This window comes from Pecten maximus, chromosome 2 (assembly GCF_902652985.1).
Source record: "Pecten maximus chromosome 2, xPecMax1.1, whole genome shotgun sequence".
In the NCBI taxonomy this organism is placed as follows: Eukaryota; Metazoa; Mollusca; class Bivalvia; order Pectinida; family Pectinidae; genus Pecten; species Pecten maximus.
The window spans coordinates 52585797-52608926 of record NC_047016.1 but is presented as its reverse complement, the minus strand read 5'-3'; the positions used below and the strand labels follow the sequence as shown (position 1 = coordinate 52608926).

The 23130-nt window shown below is 33.2% G+C and overlaps 1 protein-coding gene and 1 long non-coding RNA gene across 8 annotated transcripts in view; both read right to left on the bottom strand.

Moving 5' to 3' along the window:
• Positions 1 to 3393: 3393 nt before the first annotated feature.
• LOC117322463 lies at positions 3394 to 5550 on the bottom strand. Its single transcript, XR_004531557.1, has 2 exons — positions 4471 to 5550; positions 3394 to 4416 (listed from the first exon to the last, which is right to left on the bottom strand). It is a non-coding gene; the product is annotated as an uncharacterized LOC117322463 (long non-coding RNA).
• Positions 5551 to 5642: 92 nt separating this feature from the next.
• Positions 5643 to 23130, bottom strand: part of LOC117322461 (serine/threonine-protein kinase DCLK1-like) — a 55453-nt gene continuing 37965 nt past the window's right edge. For 6 of the 7 annotated variants that reach the window (XM_033877385.1, XM_033877387.1, XM_033877388.1 and 3 more), the window contains 5 exons: positions 16707 to 18193; positions 15516 to 15662; positions 15026 to 15158; positions 9073 to 9240; positions 5643 to 8710 (listed from right to left, as the gene is read on the bottom strand). In XM_033877385.1, coding sequence (XP_033733276.1) covers positions 8487 to 8710; positions 9073 to 9240; positions 15026 to 15158; positions 15516 to 15662; positions 16707 to 18193 — 2159 coding nt within the window. In that variant the 3' untranslated portion in view covers positions 5643 to 8486. Of the gene's footprint in view, positions 8711 to 9072; positions 9241 to 15025; positions 15159 to 15515; positions 15663 to 16706; positions 18194 to 20454; positions 21544 to 23130 lie in introns of those variants that run through there. The other variant, XM_033877391.1, reaches the window with a different exon arrangement.

Sequence of the window (23130 nt, the reverse complement as noted above, 5' to 3'; positions counted from 1 at the left end):
TATAGATACGGTAGTTTTATCGATAAATTTCGTATAATTATTGTAATGATAGGCTTGTTATCTGGATATTTTGTGAATGGGGTGTATTTAAAAAAAAAATTAATGGAGAAACATGGAATATTTAATGAAGGAATTGCTATGACGTTACTTTTTTATATTCACATGAAAAAAATCATAATTCATTATATTATTGATAATATCGTAATTATATCACCATAAAACATGTAAAAGATGATAAGGAGTTAAAAAAAAACAAAAAAAACTTTCCATATTATGATTATTACACTCTGTTTCTAACTATAATGGCGACACACCTGTCCTGGGTGAGAAAAAAAGTAAATATCACATTGTTAAAGTTGATGACACACCTGTCCAGGGTGAGAAAAAAAGTAAATCTCACATCGGTAAAGTTGATGACACACCTGTCCAGGGTGAGAAAAAAAGTAAATCTCACATCGGTAAAGTTGATGACACACCTGTCCAGGGTGAGAAAAAAAGGAAATCTCACATCGGTAAAGTTGATGACACACCTGTCCAGGGTGAGAAAAAAAGGAAATCTCACATCGGTAAAGTTGATGACACACCTGTCCAGGGTGAGAAAAAAATTTCTACTCGTAAATGTGTAGATTCACCTGCCCAGAGTGAGAACAAAATGGAAATCTCACATCAGAAAAATGGGAACAACATACGAATATAACAGAATGGGATTTTATTGATTTAATGTAAAGACATTACCGTTATAAAGCAGAACTCTTCTTTGTCAGAGATACAGAAATGCGATGGGATCATTTACATTAATACAATGTATATCTCGTTTTTAGTGTTAAACACTTATGGAATATGTTATCAGGGGCGTAGCTGGGCCCTTGATTGAGTGGATTCACGAGCGGCGAGTCCGAAAGGTTTGGAAAGTTTTGAAGTTTTGAAAAAAATGGAGTTCAAACAAAGTCGATGGTCTGGCTTTTCCCCTTTAATTTTCATTTCTGTTCCCGATGTGTCGGTGTCACTATATGGTTCTACCAGAGACATGTATATCTGATATACAAGGTGCATTTGACTTCATATTGATAAAAAAAAATTATGAAAAATTAAGTGGATTCACCTGCGTACCGTCAGCTGGTTATAGTAACTTCCACTTATCACACTTGTTGAAGGCCGGAAATGCAGGAGGAGTCTAACTGTGTTAGGAAACCGTTGTGCTGGGATAAAACTTACATGGTCGGGCACCTTTATCACGTCCGATCGGGGGATCGAACCCCGATCGCCTTGTCGTATGTCTGTTTATTGTCTACCGACTTATATCAAAGTTCTCCCTTAAATAGGATGATAAATTCAGATTGTGTGGACTATTGTAAATTTTAAATTTGGAGGACACATTAAAATTTAAAATATCAAATACATGTACATGGTTTTGTGAAACCAATAGGAAGTTTTGCCTCTCATATAGAAATATTCAAATATGGAAAATAAATGTATTCACATGAACATTTGTTTATTTATTGATATAATCATTATATCACATACAATGCTATTAGTAAAAGATAACGATATGAATATATAAATAGTGACGGAAAAGGCGTGTACTTTTGTCCAATTCCTTTAGAACTGACGAAGGCTAGTTATACAAGGGAGATAATTCTTGCAAAACTTTAACGGTCAAGTAAAGCTAATCTGAATCAGAGACGTTTTGAGATGTACTTTCTCCATTAATTTGATGCCGTCATCAATCGCTGTGATTCAAATGGGTTATGAAGCAGCGAACAAACTGCAAGTATGATATTATATGGTTCTTATCTACAACATCAAAACATCGTATACAAATACGTGGGTCTCAGTTGTTAAATTATGGGAAAAGGCTCGCGGGATGATTATATTTAAAACTAGCATATGAAGTCATATTCATCTCCCTTAGTGAAAAGTAGCCCGAGTTTTCTCTGGCCCTGTCACCATCACCATATGGTGACAGGGCCAGATAAAACTCGGGCTAAGTGAAAAGAAGCTTGTAACGTGATTATATCGGTTTTAATAATTCATACAGCACACTCTTCTTAAAGTATTAGTTGGTTTAGTAATTTTCAGGACCGATTGTGCGAATTTCTACTTATTTTTCCAATTTCCTGTCAACGTTATTTCTCGTTAAGCGTTAGAAAACTATCTCGAAAATATAAGTGGGGCACTGTTTTAAACACAATTACCCGATATTATTTTATATGATATTGTTTTGAAGATAACTTAACAAATGGATCAGGAAAACTACACGAAGATGATATCCTTATCTTTATTAAAAGAAGCTGAAAATAATCACCATATCATTTAAACTGGTTCTAGATTTGGTGTCAACCAAATTGGCGATAGTTTCCAGGATATCGTCACAGGGACTTGACATGAATATGTGTACAGTGTATTTACGTGTATATGAACCGTGTGTTGGGGATTCGTATCCCTGTGTTTGAATTAACTTCATGACATATCCGAATTTACTCTTTTACAATTATAGAAAACCGTGAATGTTGTCATTAACGTTTGTTTAAACTGATCTAATATTAAAACTAGTATCGTTTGAAAACAATCGTTTTTGAATCTATGGACAATAAATTTCAACGTCAGTTTCATGGTCGTTTTTACGCCAATGTAAACCATGCCTTGAAATGGACATCACCTGTCAATTAAAATGGCGCGAGGTATTTCATGTCTGTTGAGCATGCGTGGAATCGAAAAGGCTTCGTTTCCAGATAGTGTCGTCTGCACAAAACGGCAGCCATATTCGAAAATTCTGAGAGATGTCAAAGTTTGAACATTGAAAAATCTTCTGACGTTGGAAAACGGAGGAGGTACAGTATACATTTTCACTACAATTTTATCTTCAGCAATGAAAGGTTGACTGATGCTGTTTTTATATGTTCAAATTGGAGGTACAGCAGCTGTTCCACAAAACTTTTATCCTGCCAACATATATCGCCACACCAGGGTTTGTACCAACACCCGATGTCGTTTTTCAATAGGAATGACAGTCTTGTGACCCCAACTTCACTTTGTTGTATTAGTTTGACATTGTTGCGCTGACTCCATTTTGCAATTTGATACTTTGTGATGTACATATATTTCGTATTCGGATTTCCGAAATTTACAGTCATTGTTCCAATATTTCCATAAGTTATTTCTGTTTAGTTGGAAGATGATTATATTTATTGATTTTAATACAAAATTTGACTTAATTAACAGAAGTTTTTGCTTTTTTAATTTTTTTTTGTTTTTGTTTTTTGTTTTTCATAAACTGGCAGCGAAGTACGAAGCATGGTGACCTATTGGTAAACCAGGCATACATAAAAACCATAGAAACAGCTATGCTAATTCATTGGTTTGAAACAATAAATAAATAACAACACTTGTGAATCCAATGTTAGGTAATTTATTCGTTTACATGCGGATAACCTCTAAACCGGTATATAATGTACTTACGGTGTCCAAAGTGGACGGAAATGGCTTCTCACAGAAAACAGGCATACTAGCAAATGTTTAAAAAGGACTGCACAGCATGGATAATCATTTTTGAATAAGTAAAAGAAATTAACAAGGACTACAAAAATACGGACCTAAATAATATTATCTATAACTTCAGTTGTTGCTGGAAACAAAGCCTAGCAAGTAAATGTCACCAAAATCAACTGAAGCCTTAGCTTGGATAAAATAAAGCACTTACAAATTTGTTCAAAATTCAATAAAAATTAAAACCAAACTTAAATATAAGATACTAAAGTAGATATATCTGTTTACGAAAAAAATCAGTTAATTCTGAAAATTAAATTTATAAGCAAGAAATTATCTTCAATAGCCAAAAAGAAAAAGATTGGTAAAAAAATTGTTTTTTAAAATGTTTTTAGATGTTACATGCACAATTTAGAGGTAACATGCAGTGATATATCAATTTCTTGTATCTTTGAAAATGTCTGAAAAAAGGAAGAAAAAATGCAGAATATTTCTTAAAATTTTGAAGCTTGTAGCAGATGTACCAATAAATGAATCTGACAAATAAATAAACATTTTTTATATAGATTATAGAGCGATAACTAGGTTTATATTGAATCCAAGATAATATAATTAACATTGAATGAATTTGAATCAACAGATACCCATGGAACAATATTATTATTCCAATAAAAAAAATGATTAAAAAGTCAAACATTATCAAAATGGTTGAAACTACATTGATGAGATGTATTTGACCATCATACTGCTCTGCTGTGACTTTAAATCCTTTATGAGAAATGGTTCAACCTTAGCTAAGATGCTGTAAACAGGGTTATACTCTTATCAATGAGAGATATTGACAGACAGAAAAATACTTGGCAGCTACATGTTATATAAAAACATTAGTTGATGCTTAAACATTTGTACTGGTAAAGCCATGTTTGGTACCTACACCGGTCAAACCAAACTTGGTACCTACACCGGTCAAACCAACCTTGGTACCTACACCGGTCAAACCAAACTTGGTACCTACACCGGTCAAACCAAGCTTGGTACCTACACCGGTCAAACCAAGCGTGGGACCTACACCGGTCAAACCAAGCCTGGTACCTACACCGGTCAAACCAAGCTTGGTACCTACACTGGTCAAACCAACCTTGGTACCTACAACAGTCAAGACAAATCTGAAACCTTTCTACCGGTCAAACTTCAACAGTAACTGTACTGCCAACATAGGTTTGTACAAACATGTCAAATGGAAGTCAATTAATGTTAATGTATGTTACAAAACAACCAGTGAGAAAAGGTGATCTCTATAATCTAAATATAGCAACCAATGGTAAATCACGGTTTCCATAATCTATCAATATATCAATCAGCCAAATATGGTGATACATATTATTTTGACATAGCAACTAATGGTAAATTGTGGTCCCCATAATCTAAATATAGCAACCAATGGTAAATTGTGGTCCCCATAATCTTAATATAGCAATCAATGGTAAATGATGAATTCTATAATCTATTAATAGAGCAACAGATGTTTAATGTGGGTTTCCACAATTAAACACATCAGTCAAAGAGAAGTGGTGGCCAACCTATATACATAATAAAAGCCACAACAACATGGATGCCTACAATTATATCATATAAATAATATTCAAGATATCACAGATGCTTAGAACGCAAATCATTCCGTAAAATGACGAACACAACAATTACTTTGGGAGAGATTCCATGACAGATTATACAGAAGGGGTGCCAGGTTATAGAATCTGTAACTATAATATTAAACAACAAAACTCATTAGTGTGTTGGTGATTCTGAAAAAAAAATGTCCACCCCTCTCAAACGATAAAAGTTGAGACAACCTAGGAAAACGATGACAACTTCCACCTGACCTAGTTGTTTCTTTATGCATGTAAAACCCGTTCAAAAAATTAAATAAATGAAGTTCCTTTATGCAATTCTAGAATGGAATTGATAACTATCATACTGAAACCTCTTTCTGAAACCAAGATGAATAGATGTTGATAACATTATTGCAAACATTGAAATCTAAAATGACCCCCCCCCCCCCCCCCCCCCCCCTCCCTGCCACAAGCGAAATTAAAGAGTAGCACTAATGACCACTCAATTTTAACTTGTAAAAGTTATTTTTGAGAGAGAAAAAATCCTCAATTCACATTTCATACAATTACTGTAGTTTACTTGTCCTTTCATCTTACAAGGAAATACATATGATATCACAGGCGCATCAACAGACAACAGATGGATGAATAACAGTACATAAAATAAACATACAAAGAATAACAAACAAGAGGCCAATTTGGCCTGTATAGTTAACTTATTACATATATGGAATGGACATGGACCTACACATTGTATCAGTTTACTCTAATGGTACATTGTACATATTTGTTTTACAATATTTCTGATATACATCTTTTTGTATCATCAATATTTTAACAAGAAATAAAAAAAAAAAATGATCTGAAAATATCAACTATTTGAGTACAATCACAGTATTATTTTGTCAGAAATTTTCTGGAAAGTTATAAATATTGTGACCAATAACAAAATTTTTAGACAATATTGTCATAAAAATAGCCACACACTGGATTAATCCACTCTCTTTACCCGTAGGGCCAGGCTAAGTACTAAGGCTATATATACACTTTGTATATCAAACTTCCTACTGTATATAAACATTATCCAACATGCAATAATTGTAGACAATCCTGTGTAGGACAGTACTTTACAGGTATATATATAGTACTATATACAATGTACATTGATAGAAATAAACATAACTTATATCAATGCAAACATAATTTCTAATCATACTATATATTTAAATAATTATTTATAGCTCATAACTTTATGGACGGAATAAGTAAACAAAGCTCATAATTCTATGGATGGAAATAAGTAAACATACCTCATAATTCTATGGACGGAAATAAGAATTTGTAGCTCATAATTCTATGGACGGAAATAATAATACTTCTATAGACAGAGGTAAGTAAATCCTAGTCGATACATGTAGATACCTGGTGGCACATAAATATTCTGAAAATATGCCGCAGAGATTTTATCACAAGTACAGAGTTAAAGCTTATATGGCATATATATAACAATCACAACTTATGGTTAACAAAACTACATTTCCAGTGGGAATTTTCAAAATCTTTCACCTTGGTTGCAATGGATTTGTATAGTAGCAGTCTGTCTAATCTTACTTTTGAGTACTCTAACATCCTGTTTAATCCAATAAATGCTACATATGAACAGTGTATTTCAACATCCTGTCTAATCCGACCAGCATCTCATGTCAGGGTGTCATACTAGACAAAATCATATCTACATAAAATTCCTCTGAATACACAATTTTTCTCAGATCATATTAAATTCCTCTGAATACATGATTTTTCTAGGATTATAATGTTGGTAAATATTTCTTTGTGATGATTGGATACTAACTGCAACAAGTTACACTAATTTGTTTCATATGCTGAACGGATTAGAAAATATTAGTGTATTGCTAATTGTGACAAAATGCTTTTGGTACTCTACCCTGAATGATCATTCAATTACTACAACAATTGCATTTTATGTTGGTGAGACAGTTTTGTCACACAAATCTCAAAACATCAGGCCAGGTAATTACTTATGTCTATTAATAGAAATCAAGACACAAGACATGAAAATTCCTCACGACATTGTCAAGTAACCAGTGTTATAGAAGTGACTTGTAGATACAGATGTATAACATTTCCGTTTTCATATTTGGCACAAGTGAGAAAAAGATAATAATCTATAGTACAAAAGAAAACTTTTTTTTATATCTCATACACAGTTCAACATTGACTTTTCCTGGTGTATTGACATGTGTATATCTTTCGTTACTGTTGTTTACTGTTGTTTACAGTGTAGGAAAACAACATACTGTAATGGTCAGATTATATACCAACTGTACAAACACTTTTAATATCAACTGAAGTCATTTTTATGTTTTACAGCTACCTCCCCTACCGGTCCTGAAGGATATAATCTCCCTTAAATTAAAAATTTTGAGGAAAATGTATGTTTATAAGTTTTGAAGCTATCATCACAGAGTTTGATATAAACAGCTTCTGAGTCTCGGATTACAATTTAAAAGTGAGTAATTGTCACTGTCTCTAGCACCTCTGGAGACAATATTGTGTGCTCAAATTTACAACTGATGCTCAAAGTTCATATAAAAATGTATGTTTACTGGTGTTTAAAGCTTGCTGCAACAAACAGTGGAAACAACTTTAAATCTGTAAGCTTTAATCAAACCATAGGTTAAGTCTTCAATACTGTTGTAAATAAATAAATTCAATAAATGAAATTTCTAGCAATTATCCGCATAAATTTCAGGGCTAAAGCACTATTATGATTTTTTTTACAAGATTCTAAATAACATGTTTTTACTCTATAACTAAGGAGTCATGTTCTGTATACTGCTACCTAAATATTAAAATATCATACAATTTATAAAATGTATGAGAAAGATGATTACTATCAAAACTTTAATACAACCATGCAGCAATTAAAACCAGACTGTCCCATATTGTCACATGTGAATTTTACTTAATACACCAGTAATTTTTTTGTAAAATGAATATAAGATTCCATGATTTCTCTTCAGCGTTGTTCGACTATAACACAAAAAATGTCTACCAGATACCTTCACAGGTGACTGTATACAAATTTAGCATGACGAAGGGGAGATAAATCCTTATGGAATCCAAATCGCCACAGTTAGATTCATCTTAAAGCTGGAATGTTTTATACAAGTAGATTCTCGTAGAATACTTACCCAACTTATTATTCGTGGATGAAAACCTACTGAAAACAATATTTATAATCATCACAAAAATATGAATGTACACTGGCATGGCCATGACTCGTGGTAACAGTTTCTACGTGTATCTGAAGTCAACAACAGGGCAAAATATCAAGTATTCCTTCATTTCAACAAAGAAAATAAATTAACCCCGCTTCTCCTTGGCTTTCATATAAGAATCATAACTTGTCTTAGCTAGAGCTTCAAGTTCAGTTTTTGTTTTTGTCTTGAGTTTTTGGAGCTCTGAGTTGTCTTTGATTTTGCCCAGGTCACCACTGTACATGATCCAGGGATGAGACAGAGTGTCGATGGCTGTGTAGCGCTTCTTCTTGTCTACGACCAGCAGGTGCTGGATCAGGTCCTTGGCACCTACAAAGATGACGCATACATGTATATAATAAAATACCAGGTATTGAAACATGCTTTATATGAAGTTGTTAAAAATTTTTCAAAAGTTGGTCATCAACAAAATTGATTAAATAACAATCATTTTCTTTTTTTAATGTTTTGTTTAAGAGCTTGTTCAGTAACATACGTTTTACTATAACTCAAAAACTTGTATGATAATGAACAGTAACCTATTTAGTACCAATCTGTTATCATTGAGTGGTAACCTATTTAGTACCAATCTGTTATCATTGAGTGACGTCCTGGATTAATTATTAAATTTTTCCCCAGTTTGAATTACCTCCCCTACTCCCACCACTTTGAATATTTTCTTTTTGACCTACTTTGGGAGATTTGGTCCCAGTAGGGACTAAGGAACTCATATTCTCCCCCTTTGATAAACTCAAACAGTTCCGTCTGATTTCGATCAGCACTTCTAAAGGGAGGGAATCCGCACAACAGGATGTAGCAGATGACACCTACTGCCCACATGTCTACCTCCAAACCGTAACCTAGAAATGAAATATAATTTGTACAAGATATCAATTAGAAATTATCATGACAAAACAATAAAATAAATGCTATGATTTAATAATCATGTTAGTAAATCTCTTGATTATAACATGGTGACTCTGGCTGTTAATAGGACGTTAAACAAAACAAACCAAACCAAACATGGTGACCAAATGTCAACCAAGATATTTCAATCATGTGACGATATTTGAGGATTTCAAATCAGGTAGAATTAAACAACTCATCTGAGTATTCATAATAAATGAGTTGGTAGATGAGTGGTAGATGATCAGAAATAAGTAGGTAATTTCTTTGATCTAGGTCCGCAGATATCTGGTACTTCAATGTTTGTTTACAGGGACCAGAATTTTTATATCTACTTAATTCATCCTTTGGTACCGTTATACATTACTTAATTCATACTTTGGTACCGTTATACATTACATAATTCATCCTTTGGTACCGTTTTATGTTACTTAATTCATCCTTTGGTACAGTTTTTTGTTACTAAATTCATACTTTGGTACAGTTTTAGTTACTTAATTCATCCTTTGGTACCGTTTTATGTTACTTAATTCATCCTTTGGTACCGTTTTATGTTACTTAATTCATACTTTGGTACCGTTATACATTACATAATTCATACTTTGGTACCGTTATACATTACATAATTCATACTTTGGTACCGTTATACATTACATAATTCATACTTTGGTACCGTTATACATTACATAATTCATACTTTGGTACCGTTATACATTACATAATTCATCCTTTGGTACCGTTTTATGTTACTTAATTCATCCTTTGGTACAGTTTTTTGTTACTAAATTCATACTTTGGTACCGTTTTAGTTACTTAATTCATACTTTGGTAACGTTTTATGTTACTTAATTCATCCTTTGGTACCGTTTTTTGTTACTAAATTCATACTTTGGTACCGTTTTAGTTACTTAATTCATACTTTGGTAACGTTTTATGTTACTTAATTCATCCTTTGGTACCGTTTTAGTTACATAATTCATCCTTTGGTACCGTTTTATGTTACTTAATTCATCCTTTGGTACCGTTTTTTGTTACTAAATTCATACTTTGGTACCGTTTTAGTTACTTAATTCATCCTTTGGTACCGTTTTATGTTACTTAATTCATACTTTGGTAACGTTTTATGTTACTTAATTCATCCTTTGGTACCGTTATACATTACTTAATTCATCCTTTGGTACCGATATACATTACATAATTCATCCTTTGGTACCGATATACATTACATAATTCATCCTTTGGTACCGTTTTATGTTACTTAATTCATCCTTTGGTACCGTTTTTTGTTACTAAATTCATACTTTGGTACCGTTTTAGTTACTTAATTCATACTTTGGTAACGTTTTATGTTACTTAATTCATCCTTTGGTACCGTTATACATTACATAATTCATCCTTTGGTACCGATATACATTACATAATTCATCCTTTGGTACCGTTTTAGTTACTTAATTCATCCTTTGGTACCGTTTTAGTTACTTAATTCATCCTTTGGTACAGTTTTTTGTTACTTAATTCATCCTTTGGTACCGTTATACATTACATAATTCATACTTTGGTACCGTTATACATTACATAATTCATCCTTTGGTACCGTTATACATTACATAATTCATACTTTGGTACCGTTATACATTACATAATTCATACTTTGGTACCGTTATACATTACATAATTCATACTTTGGTACCGTTATACATTACATAATTCATACTTTGGTACCGTTATACATTACATAATTCATCCTTTGGTACCGTTTTATGTTACTTAATTCATCCTTTGGTACAGTTTTTTGTTACTAAATTCATACTTTGGTACCGTTTTAGTTACTTAATTCATACTTTGGTAACGTTTTATGTTACTTAATTCATCCTTTGGTACCGTTATACATTACTTAATTCATCCTTTGGTACCGTTTTAGTTACTTAATTCATCCTTTGGTACAGTTTTTTGTTACTTAATTCATCCTTTGGTACCGTTATACATTACATAATTCATCCTTTGGTACAGTTTTTTGTTACTAAATTCATACTTTGGTACCGTTTTAGTTACTTAATTCATACTTTGGTAACGTTTTGTGTTACTAAATTCATCCTTTGGTACCGTTTTATGTTACATAATTCATCCTTTGGTACCGTTTTATGTTACTTAATTCATCCTTTGGTACAGTTTTTTGTTACTAAATTCATACTTTGGTACCGTTTTAGTTACTTAATTCATACTTTGGTAACGTTTTGTGTTACTAAATTCATCCTTTGGTACCGTTTTATGTTACTAAATTCATACTTTGGTACCGTTTTATATTACTTAATTCATACTTTGGTAACGTTTTGTGTTACTAAATTCATCCTTTGGTACAGTTTTATGTTACTAAATTCATCCTTTGGTACCGTTTTATGTTACTAAATTCATACTTTGGTACCGTTATACATTACATAATTCATCCTTTGGTACCGTTATACATTACATAATTCACCCTTTGGTACCGTTTTATGTTACTTAATTCATCCTTTGGTACAGTTTTTTGTTACTAAATTCATACTTTGGTACCGTTTTAGTTACTTAATTCATACTTTGGTACCGTTATACATTACATAATTCATCCTTTGGTACCGTTATACATTACTAAATTCATCCTTTGGTACCGTTTTAGTTACTTAATTCATCCTTTGGTACCGTTTTTTGTTACTAAATTCATACTTTGGTTCAGTTTTAGTTACTTAATTCATCCTTTGGTACCGTTTTAGTTACTTAATTCATCCTTTGGTACCGTTATACATTACATAATTCATCCTTTGGTACCGTTTTTTGTTACTAAATTCATACTTTGGTTCAGTTTTAGTTACTTAATTCATCCTTTGGTACCGTTTTATGTTACTTAATTCATCCTTTGGTACAGTTTTATGTTACTTAATTCATCCTTTGGTACAGTTTTATGTTACTTAATTCATCCTTTGGTACCGTTATACATTACATAATTCATCCTTTGGTACCGTTTTAGTTACTTAATTCATCCTTTGGTACAGTTTTATGTTACTTAATTCATCCTTTGGTACAGTTTTATGTTACTTAATTCATCCTTTGGTACCGTTTTAGTTACTTAATTCATCCTTTGGTACCGTTTTATGTTACTTAATTCATCCTTTGGTACAGTTTTTTGTTACTTAATTCATCCTTTGGTTCAGTTTTAGTTACTTAATTCATCCTTTGGTACCGTTTTAGTTACTTAATTCATCCTTTGGTACCGTTTTTTGTTACTAAATTCATACTTTGGTTCAGTTTTAGTTACTTAATTCATCCTTTGGTACCGTTTTAGTTACTAAATTCATACTTTGGTACCGTTATACATTACATAATTCATACTTTGGTACCGTTATACATTACATAATTCATCCTTTGGTACCGTTTTAGTTACTTAATTCATCCTTTGGTACAGTTTTATGTTACTTAATTCATCCTTTGGTACCGTTTTATGTTACTAAATTCATACTTTGGTACCGTTATACATTACATAATTCATCCTTTGGTACCGTTATACATTACATAATTCACCCTTTGGTACCGTTTTATGTTACTTAATTCATCCTTTGGTACAGTTTTTTGTTACTAAATTCATACTTTGGTACCGTTTTAGTTACTTAATTCATACTTTGGTACCGTTATACATTACATAATTCATCCTTTGGTACCGTTATACATTACTAAATTCATCCTTTGGTACCGTTTTAGTTACTTAATTCATCCTTTGGTACCGTTTTTTGTTACTAAATTCATACTTTGGTTCAGTTTTAGTTACTTAATTCATCCTTTGGTACCGTTTTAGTTACTTAATTCATCCTTTGGTACCGTTATACATTACATAATTCATCCTTTGGTACCGTTTTATGTTACTTAATTCATCCTTTGGTACCGTTTTAGTTACTTAATTCATCCTTTGGTACCGTTTTATGTTACTTAATTCATCCTTTGGTACAGTTTTAGTTACTTAATTCATCCTTTGGTACCGTTATACATTACATAATTCATCCTTTGGTACCGTTTTAGTTACTTAATTCATCCTTTGGTACCGTTTTATGTTACTTAATTCATCCTTTGGTACCGTTTTATGTTACTTAATTCATACTTTGGTACCGTTTTATGTTACTTAATTCATCCTTTGGTACCGTTTTAGTTACTTAATTCATCCTTTGGTACCGTTATACATTACATAATTCATACTTTGGTACCGTTATACATTACATAATTCATCCTTTGGTACCGTTTTAGTTACTTAATTCATCCTTTGGTACAGTTTTATGTTACTTAATTCATCCTTTGGTACCGTTTTAGTTACTTAATTCATCCTTTGGTACCGTTTTAGTTACTTAATTCATCCTTTGGTACCGTTATACATTACATAATTCATACTTTGGTACCGTTATACATTACATAATTCATCCTTTGGTACCGTTTTAGTTACTTAATTCATCCTTTGGTACAGTTTTATGTTACTTAATTCATCCTTTGGTACCGTTTTAGTTACTTAATTCAGCTTTTGGTACCGTTTTATGTTACTTAATTCATCCTTTGGTACCGTTTTAGTTACTTAATTCATCCTTTGGTACCGTTATACATTACATAATTCATCCTTTGGTACCGTTTTAGTTACTTAATTCATCCTTTGGTACCGTTTTATGTTACTTAATTCATCCTTTGGTACCGTTTTAGTTACTTAATTCATCCTTTGGTACCGTTTTAGTTACTTAATTCATACTTTGGTACCGTTATACATTACATAATTCATCCTTTGGTACCGTTTTAGTTACTTAATTCATCCTTTGGTACAGTTTTATGTTACTTAATTCATCCTTTGGTACCGTTTTAGTTACTTAATTCATCCTTTGGTACCGTTATACATTACATAATTCATACTTTGGTACCGTTATACATTACATAATTCATCCTTTGGTACCGTTTTAGTTACTTAATTCATCCTTTGGTACCGTTTTATGTTACTTAATTCATCCTTTGGTACCGTTTTATGTTACTTAATTCATCCTTTGGTACCGTTATACATTACATAATTCATCCTTTGGTACAGTTTTATGTTACTTAATTCATACTTTGGTACCGTTTTAGTTACTTAATTCATCCTTTGGTACCGTTTTTTGTTACTAAATTCATACTTTGGTTCAGTTTTAGTTACTTAATTCATCCTTTGGTACCGTTTTAGTTACTAAATTCATACTTTGGTACCGTTATACATTACATAATTCATACTTTGGTACCGTTATACATTACATAATTCATCCTTTGGTACCGTTTTAGTTACTTAATTCATCCTTTGGTACAGTTTTATGTTACTTAATTCATCCTTTGGTACAGTTTTTTGTTACTAAATTCATCCTTTGGTACCGTTTTAGTTACTTAATTCATCCTTTGGTACCGTTTTAGTAACTTAATTCATCCTTTGGTACCGTTATACATTACTAAATTCATCCTTTGGTACCGTTTTAGTTACTAAATTCATCCTTTGGTACCATTTTATATTCTCTTATGTATCATATTATGTAAGATGTGTATAATATTATATGAAAATAAATAAACAATTTGAACTGTATACACCAATAAAAGAAAGAAGGGAGGTAACTCCACAAATAAAATTACTTGACAAATAATTTAACCTGATCAAATCATTGGACTGGTAATTCTAAACTTGGATATTAAATGAGAAGATTACTTTTTAATGTAGAAGTTTACCTATTTCGGAGAGTATTTCTGGTGCTACATATGTAGGAGTACCACACACAGTATATATTGGGTCCTTCACATCCATCGCCAAACCAAAGTCGGCCAGCTTCAATGTTATTGTACTGTCCTTGTTTCGATGTACCTGAGAATAATGAGCATCAAAGTAAAACAGGTTATCTGTTGAACTAATAAGCAGTTAAGTTTTTATATGACATTTCTTGTATATTGCAGCAAAATAGCACATATATTTTTCATTTACTATCAATGTACATATTCATGGATACCCATATCTAGTGCATCAGAACAGATTTTTTAGTGAAATGGCGGACCCACATTATTCACCATAGAAATAGTTTACATAGAAACTTAAATGTAGCAGGGTTAATATTCCCTTAACAAAACTGCTAGTGTTTTATATCTCTGGCATAACTAAAGAAATCATGTGAGCTGTTATGATGGATTCTCTTGTACATATGTCGTATGTACAGAATATACTTACCAGTAGATTTTCTGGTTTGAGATCTCGATGTACTATAGAACGAGAGTGGAGATAAAACAAGGCGTTACACAGATCCTTCACCATGTGGGCCGAGTCTACTTCTCCAAACTTCACACTTTGGGTGATGGCATCGAACAAGTCCCCACCCTGGAATACATTCAAGTGTATTAATACAGATGTTCTAATTACATATCTAAGCCTGAGGCTGAGCTTTATTTCCTGTATTCAATTCCTGTGTCAAGCTTATAGTGTCATTGGAGATAAACTGTATATCGTCAAAACATTTGTGACACAAGTAATTTTTAATTTAAACTAATTCTTCTTGTGGAAGTGGTCTTTAACTGTGGAAGAAAATTGGAGTAGGTGAAAAGTGAGCAAGTGTATGTGTTAACCAATGCAACTGCACCACCTGAACATCATCTGAATTCTATAGTTCTCTCTTTTCCCCCTAATCATTTAAAGCAAGGTATACATACATATGAAATCTGACAAAGATCTATGAAAAGTTTTCTGATAAATAAATTGATAGAAAACTTCAAATGTTAAAATTCAAAATGGCTGCCTGCTGCCATTTTTGTTTTTTAATGGAAAATTCAATGAGCACAATTTAAATAAGGGACCATGGAAAACTTTATAATAAATTTTAGAAAGATCCATACATTTCTGAGAAATAGCAGTAACAAACTACAACAACAAAAATTTAAAATGGCTGCTCGTCTGCAACTTTGTGTTCTCAAAACTGAAAATGCATAAATATTGACCAAGGTGATCTTCTAAGAAATAACGATATAAAGGAGGGTCTATGGACAGACGAACGACAGCCTTCATTCTGTGGATGATAAACTGAAAGCCAAACCTGACTACAAACAAAATCAAAGAAACATTAAAATCTTAAATCAGTTGCTCAAAAAATGAAGCATCCCAAATATACCAAAAATAAAATGAAGTATTATCTATGCATAGAGGTTTGGGGTGTTTATACCACAATGTATTCCAGGTTTGGCTGGAATTATGCTGATTATGAATCAATGAACCTTTGGTGATTTTAATGTCAAGTTAACAATTTCTCCAATTTATATAAAAATGTGTGTTAGATTCTATATATATTCAGCTTGAGACAACATGCTTACACTTTTTTTCACAGCTTTTTTCCTCTATGAAGTGATGGAAGACATCATTATGTATACATACCTTGACAAGCTCCATGACGAGGTAGATTTTGTCAATAGTTTCATATTCTTCGTAAAGCTTGACAATATTTGGATGATGACAGTCTTTCATGATTTCTATTTCATTTTCCACCATGTGTTCCTTACCCTTCAACTTTGCTTTGTCAATGATTTTCATAGCAAAATCATTTTTAGTGTTTTTAAGTGTTGCCTGTTTCACAACAGCAAAGTTTCCGTCACCGAGCGTTTTACCTAGGTCATATTTAGACAGTATGTGACTGTCCCCACTAACCTGACGCTCAAATTTAGTTTTGCGTACAATCTTAGATTTGGACTTTTTCTTTTTCTGCACTTCACCTCCTTCTTTTTCATCTTTTTCACTCTTTCCATCTTTTTCACTCTTTCCATCTTTTTCCTTATTTTTCTCTTTGTCAGCCTTTTCTTTTTCTGCTCTTTCCTTTTCTGCTTTTTCCTTTTCAGCCTTTTCAGCTGCTGCTCTTCTCTCTCTGGCTGCTTCTAATGCCTTCTCTCTGTCCTGTTCATGCTTCTGTCGTTCCCTCTCTTCCTCCTCTAACCTCTTTTGCCTTTCTTCCTCCTTTTTCCGTCTTAATTCTTCTTTCTCACGTTCTCTCTGTTCCTTTGAACGCTTAAACTGTTCATCTGTCCCTTTTGGAACTAGTCCTCTCTTTCGTCGTTCATCATCCAGTGCTCGACGTTCAGCTTCCATTCGATGTTGTTGCTTTCTTTTAGCACGGTCCCGCTCCTCATATGCTGCCTTGTCTTTGTCCTTTTCCAATCGACTGGCTAAGGCATCATTTTTGGGATAGTCATGTCTTCGACGACCTTTCTCACCAGGGCGACCTTTGTACATGATGTAGTCATTGTTATCTAAGTCTCTGTTACTACCATCGCTTCCCTCACCAAACCCACTGTCACGCTTGTCACTTTCGGGCTCCTTTAACTGATGTGCCTGGCGCTTCCGTTTCTGTTTTTCCAAATCTTTAAGAATCATTCTAGCAGTATGTGTGTCAGGTGGATAGATCTCTTCTACAATGTCAATGAGATCTCCATCCGATGGTCTTTCATGGCCTGAGGCTGCCACAAACACATCATCATCACGAAAAAAGTCTGAAATTCCTTGGACCTCCTTACCACGAATTGTATATAGTTTTTCCAATTTCTTATTCCTGTTTTTTGGACCAAAAGCTTCCGAAACATCCGACATGAGTTGCTCAAATGACTGCACACTTCGTCGATTAAGAAGAATCTTGATGTTATTTCTTGGTCGCGCACCATTCCGAACAATTGTGACAACCTTGGGTTTGATCTGTCCCACGTCGGAATTAGGAAGATAAGAACTTTTATTGGGTGAACCGAATGCTCCAGGGTATCGCCGATGCCCCGTACCCTTTTGAAGATAGGGACCGGGCTGAAATGCCCCGTATGCTCTCCCATTGCGATATGCCCCATACATCCCCTCGCCCTCGAGGTCATGGTTGTGTGGCCGTGCTACAAACAGTAAATAATAGTAAATTAAATATGGAAAATATTTTTCGTATATGTTTATCTTGATTAGTTATATAAAAGAACTTCTGGGTAGAGGTTATAGTTTTATTTCCTGAAATCCTAAAAATCAATAGGGTACACCATTTTTATACTTATTTCTTTGACAATCCTGAAGAGCTGACTTTTAACATTCAAACACCAGACACAACTCTCCCCAATCTGAAGTTAAGTGTTCAGTGAAAACTTTCTATATCAGGGATGTAATAATACTATTTTAAACAATTTTAGGCAGTGGAAATTAAAAAAATAATTTAAAATCTACTGAAAGATTGAGTGTGATTCTGTTAACATCTACTGAAAGTTTGCATTTAGTGTCATGCAAACATCATATTATTAGTAGCATAAATGGTCAATGGGACAATAAATACAAATTGAACAGTTTGCAGAATTAAAAACAAGTATTTCTGCACACAAATTTTAAATTCAAAGCACTATAATAATCATACTGAGTAATGTACAAATATATGACTTATAGTTTAGAGGAAATGACACAACTGTGTAACTGGAACTCATGATTTAAACTTCTATCAACATAACAAGAATATCAAATATACCTGTCCGGGAAAACTTTCGGTGGAATCAATATAAACATATTAACTTGAAATTGTTAAAGTTGGCTGATAATCAGACATCATGCTAATAACTGTTAAGTTGTTAGTGTAGAGAGAAAGTACTCCTAGACCAACTACAAGTAGTAGTAATGAAACGTATCAACTCTGTATTTTGAATTATGAAAGGTACAATGTATTAGGCAGAGAAGTAATATATGGTCCTATATAAACACAACTATCTGAGGATTTATAATGCTTACATATAAAACAGGCTATTTCAATTCCCCTATAACACTTAAAAGAGTCATTAATAATGGTCTTACTATGATTATCAACAAACAAAAATTTATTAATCAAAGTTCAATGTAATACTTCATTCAAGTTTTTATACTGCAGAAATGATACCTTTGAAATTATTTCCAACGGGAATAAAAGATAAAACAATTCCCAAATACCCTCACCACCATATTTGTTAGTCTTATAACTCCGAGTCATTTAATCATTTCCTTGGTTGAGTGTATACCTCTCACCAACTCTCGCACACTAAACCTTAGCTTCATGACTAGCTTTTCACAGCAAATCAACGGTTTGGTACAACCCTTTTACCACATGTTAATGGAGGCAGCAGATATTAATTAAGACAATACATGATAATTAAAGAAAACCCAATCACAAAATAGTTGTTGTATACTTTTTAGACTTGTCTCCACATTTTAAAATTACTTTTCCTTTGTGATCACATCCAATTTGATTATCCTTTTTTGACTGTACCACATCTGATAAATATTTCTTCTTTGTAGATTTATAATACCTTTCTATTGATAATCACTTCTCATGATTATCTCCCCTGTTATTATCTCCCTTGTGGAGTTGTGATTATCTCCCTTCTAATTACATTATAGCCTGGCTCTCAATGTTAGTAAACACACATATCTAAATTTTCTTTGGCCAATAACACACATATATGTAAATACAATTTCCAGGCAAAAATCATCAGTTTAAAGAACTGGTTATTGTTTTTTTTTATCAAACTAATCTGAAGTCAAATGTGATTATAATTCTGAATAGTTATAATGTTACAATGACAACACTTTCTGATTCTGTACACTAATGGATACATCCATCTTAAAAGAGAGGGAAATCCATCTTAAAAGAGAGGAATACTCATCAAATTAATACAGTCACTTAAACTTCAGGACCCCATCTATAGTAGAGAGTTATGACAGAGAACCTTGTGATTACCTCCCTTGGGATAAAATAAAGAAACTCGCAGACTACCATTTCATCACCAATTGGTGTGTGATTTATCTGATCTCCTGATACTTTTGTTGCTTGAAGTTTATTTTCCAGCATAAAGCTTTCAATTACTTTTAACTTCATCTAATGATAATAATATGATTTGTTCAAATCTGAATTCCTGATCAGAACTTGAATTACTTCTCACTTCATCTAAGCATGAAAAGATGTAAGATAGAAAATGAAATAGGATCGAGCACACATGTTTCATATTTTTAAATCTGAGTTTCAACATATAAAAAGATGTAAGATAGAAAATGAAATAGGAGCACACATGTTTCATATTTTTAAATCTGAGTTTCAACATAAAACCATAAATTATGTATCTTAGAGATACACAAGTGACATATGAGTTACCTCGGAGTTTCACCCTGAGACCCAGTAATGGTAAGCCCGAGACGTCCACCATTTTGGTTTCTACGTAGTTATTGGGTCTTTAACTTTGGTGTAAAATGTATAACATGACATCACTCATGTCTGTTTTCTGTCCTATCCATACTCAACACTTAACAAGTAAAGTTCAGTGTAACTACTCCATGTCCGGACCAAAACTTCCGATCATCAACTCTGACGGGAACTCAACACAATCATTAAATAAAAATCCAGTTGAACGTATGATTTATCTACTGTACACAGTAATATCCCAGAGTCAAACAGAGACAAATCCACAGGAGAATATTCCAACATAATCCTACATAGGAAAACTAATTTAAAAGTTGAAAATCTTGGCCACAAGTGTCAGAATTTTATCGCGGTGACTGACTACAGGAATTGGACTAGTTCAGGGTGTAAACACATCCTCACCAGATCCCAGACAACGTCCTTACAATAGCTTCAATAGATTGTGTGCGCACCGCCTATCCCCAACACCCCAACACCGTTATATTTGGTATATTTCTTGTCAATAACTATATAGACCTATATTTTTTGAGTCCAGTAAGCTTAAACTTAAATCTGCTTCCTCGATAGTGACGATTCTAGGGGTTCCTCAAACTGAGTATTTATTTTATAGTGTCAAGTGCTTTTCATCTGTTGGAGTTCTATTATTAAATGTTTGTGACATTTATTGTGTAAACAATGTTTTGTGAGACTAACATTAGGTAGTAACTGTGAAATGGCTAAGCTGATCAGGCCGATACACAACCGCCTGATACTGATCTCACCTAACAATATTATTATTACAGTTCGTCTAACAGAGGGTGCCACCTTTCAAACACAGCTCAGTGACGTCTATCTATATTTCAGTTGAAATATTCCGCCAGTAAAGTCATTAGAATTATGTATGGACTGACAAGCACCTATTACCAGGTTTTGTATAAAGAGGTAGGGTGAATGTCATTTATCAAATCTTCTTCCTGGGCTGGTTAGCTTCAGGTACACAGGTACCCTCAACAATAGTGATATCTGCATAGAACAGTTGTAAAACTAGGACTAGCTAGCTTAGATTCTCACATAAATCTTGTGATCAAAATGCTTTAAAAGTCCTAAAAACTTTTTTAAAAAACATTTATTTTTTACATTTATCTGTGTGAAATCATTCGATTGGTATCATGTTAAACTAACTTATGGCCATGAGCAGAACCGAACTGTGGCTTTCAACTTTTAACAATTCTGGCTTTTGTTGTGGACAAATGAACCAGTCAAGACAAAAAATTCTCGAACCAACTTGATACAGTCTCAAACAAACGTTGACGTGTTTACCTGTGTGGATTTTACCTGTTTGTGTATTGCCTGTTTATGACCTGTTAATTATAGTATCAACATTTCCTACTATCAGATTGATTGATTACCAACACGAGAATGAGTCCTGGCTCTCTGTGGCTTCTCTGAATAAAATTCCGCGACAATTTGCAAGAATATAATTTTTTTTCCTTATGTACCTTATCCCAATAACATATACAACTATTGGGCTACATTTAGTTATTAGCTGTATATGGAGGTTTAACAACGTAAAAAGCCACATTACATACATATCTCAAAATATCTCTGTGTGTCAGGTGGTAATTAAAACATATCTCATGGTTAAGGTAAGGTTAACCCGATCTAATGTCTGAAAAACAAGCATTACATAATATCTTTAATCATCCATCCAACAACAAATATCATTGGACAGATATCACAGAATATAAAACATCTTAATTTTCCATTATCATTATATTTCCTTCTGCCAATCACGTTTTTATGGATATATGTACGTTAATTAGGCTAGGAGATAATTTAACCAATCTCCGGGATAAGAAAAGGTAATAAATGTGTATAATACTATTGGTCGAGCCCATTGGATCGTAAACATAGTTAACCCAACTACATGTAAATATGAAAGCAAGAATATTTTTCTAATCCAATTCCGTCTTTTTAACCCCACGCCATTGAACCGCCTTGTCCCCCAACACATACACCATGCCCGCCCCAGGACCATTGACTCCTCAACTTTGTTATACACACTTGCAATATGGCATTAAGTGAATCTTCACAACCCACTACAAAAACATTCAAAAGCTATAAAGCCCCAGTCACACTGGCATGTACAGTATTAATCTCTGTGAATCCTGGATGCCCTTCAATGTTCTGTTCATAATTAAGAGAACCATACTTAAATCATCTCTTTAGTTTTGGCGCAAAAACAGTAGCTGCATGTGCTGGCACTAATTAGGTAAACCACTGTCACTAGGATTCTACTACAGTTGATGCCGTATTACATGTACTACAGATGCCAATATGTATCACCATGATAGACCACCGTACGTCTGGGTACCACTTTTGGTGCTGGTGACGGTTATAAATGTCCTCTATGGTGCCATGGTTTGGCACTGCGCTGGTGTTGTAGCGACACCATACTGCTAGCTGCCTTGAGTCACCATGGCTCCTGAATACTACTACTATTCCTGGATGGCCAATGTAGCCTTCTATGGCATGGCATCACATAGCCATATGGTGCCACTGTGATACAAACATTAATTTGACTCAGTTACTGTTGACCCAGGAAGTTTTAAATTGTCTTAACTAATGTAGCATTAACTAATATAAGGGATT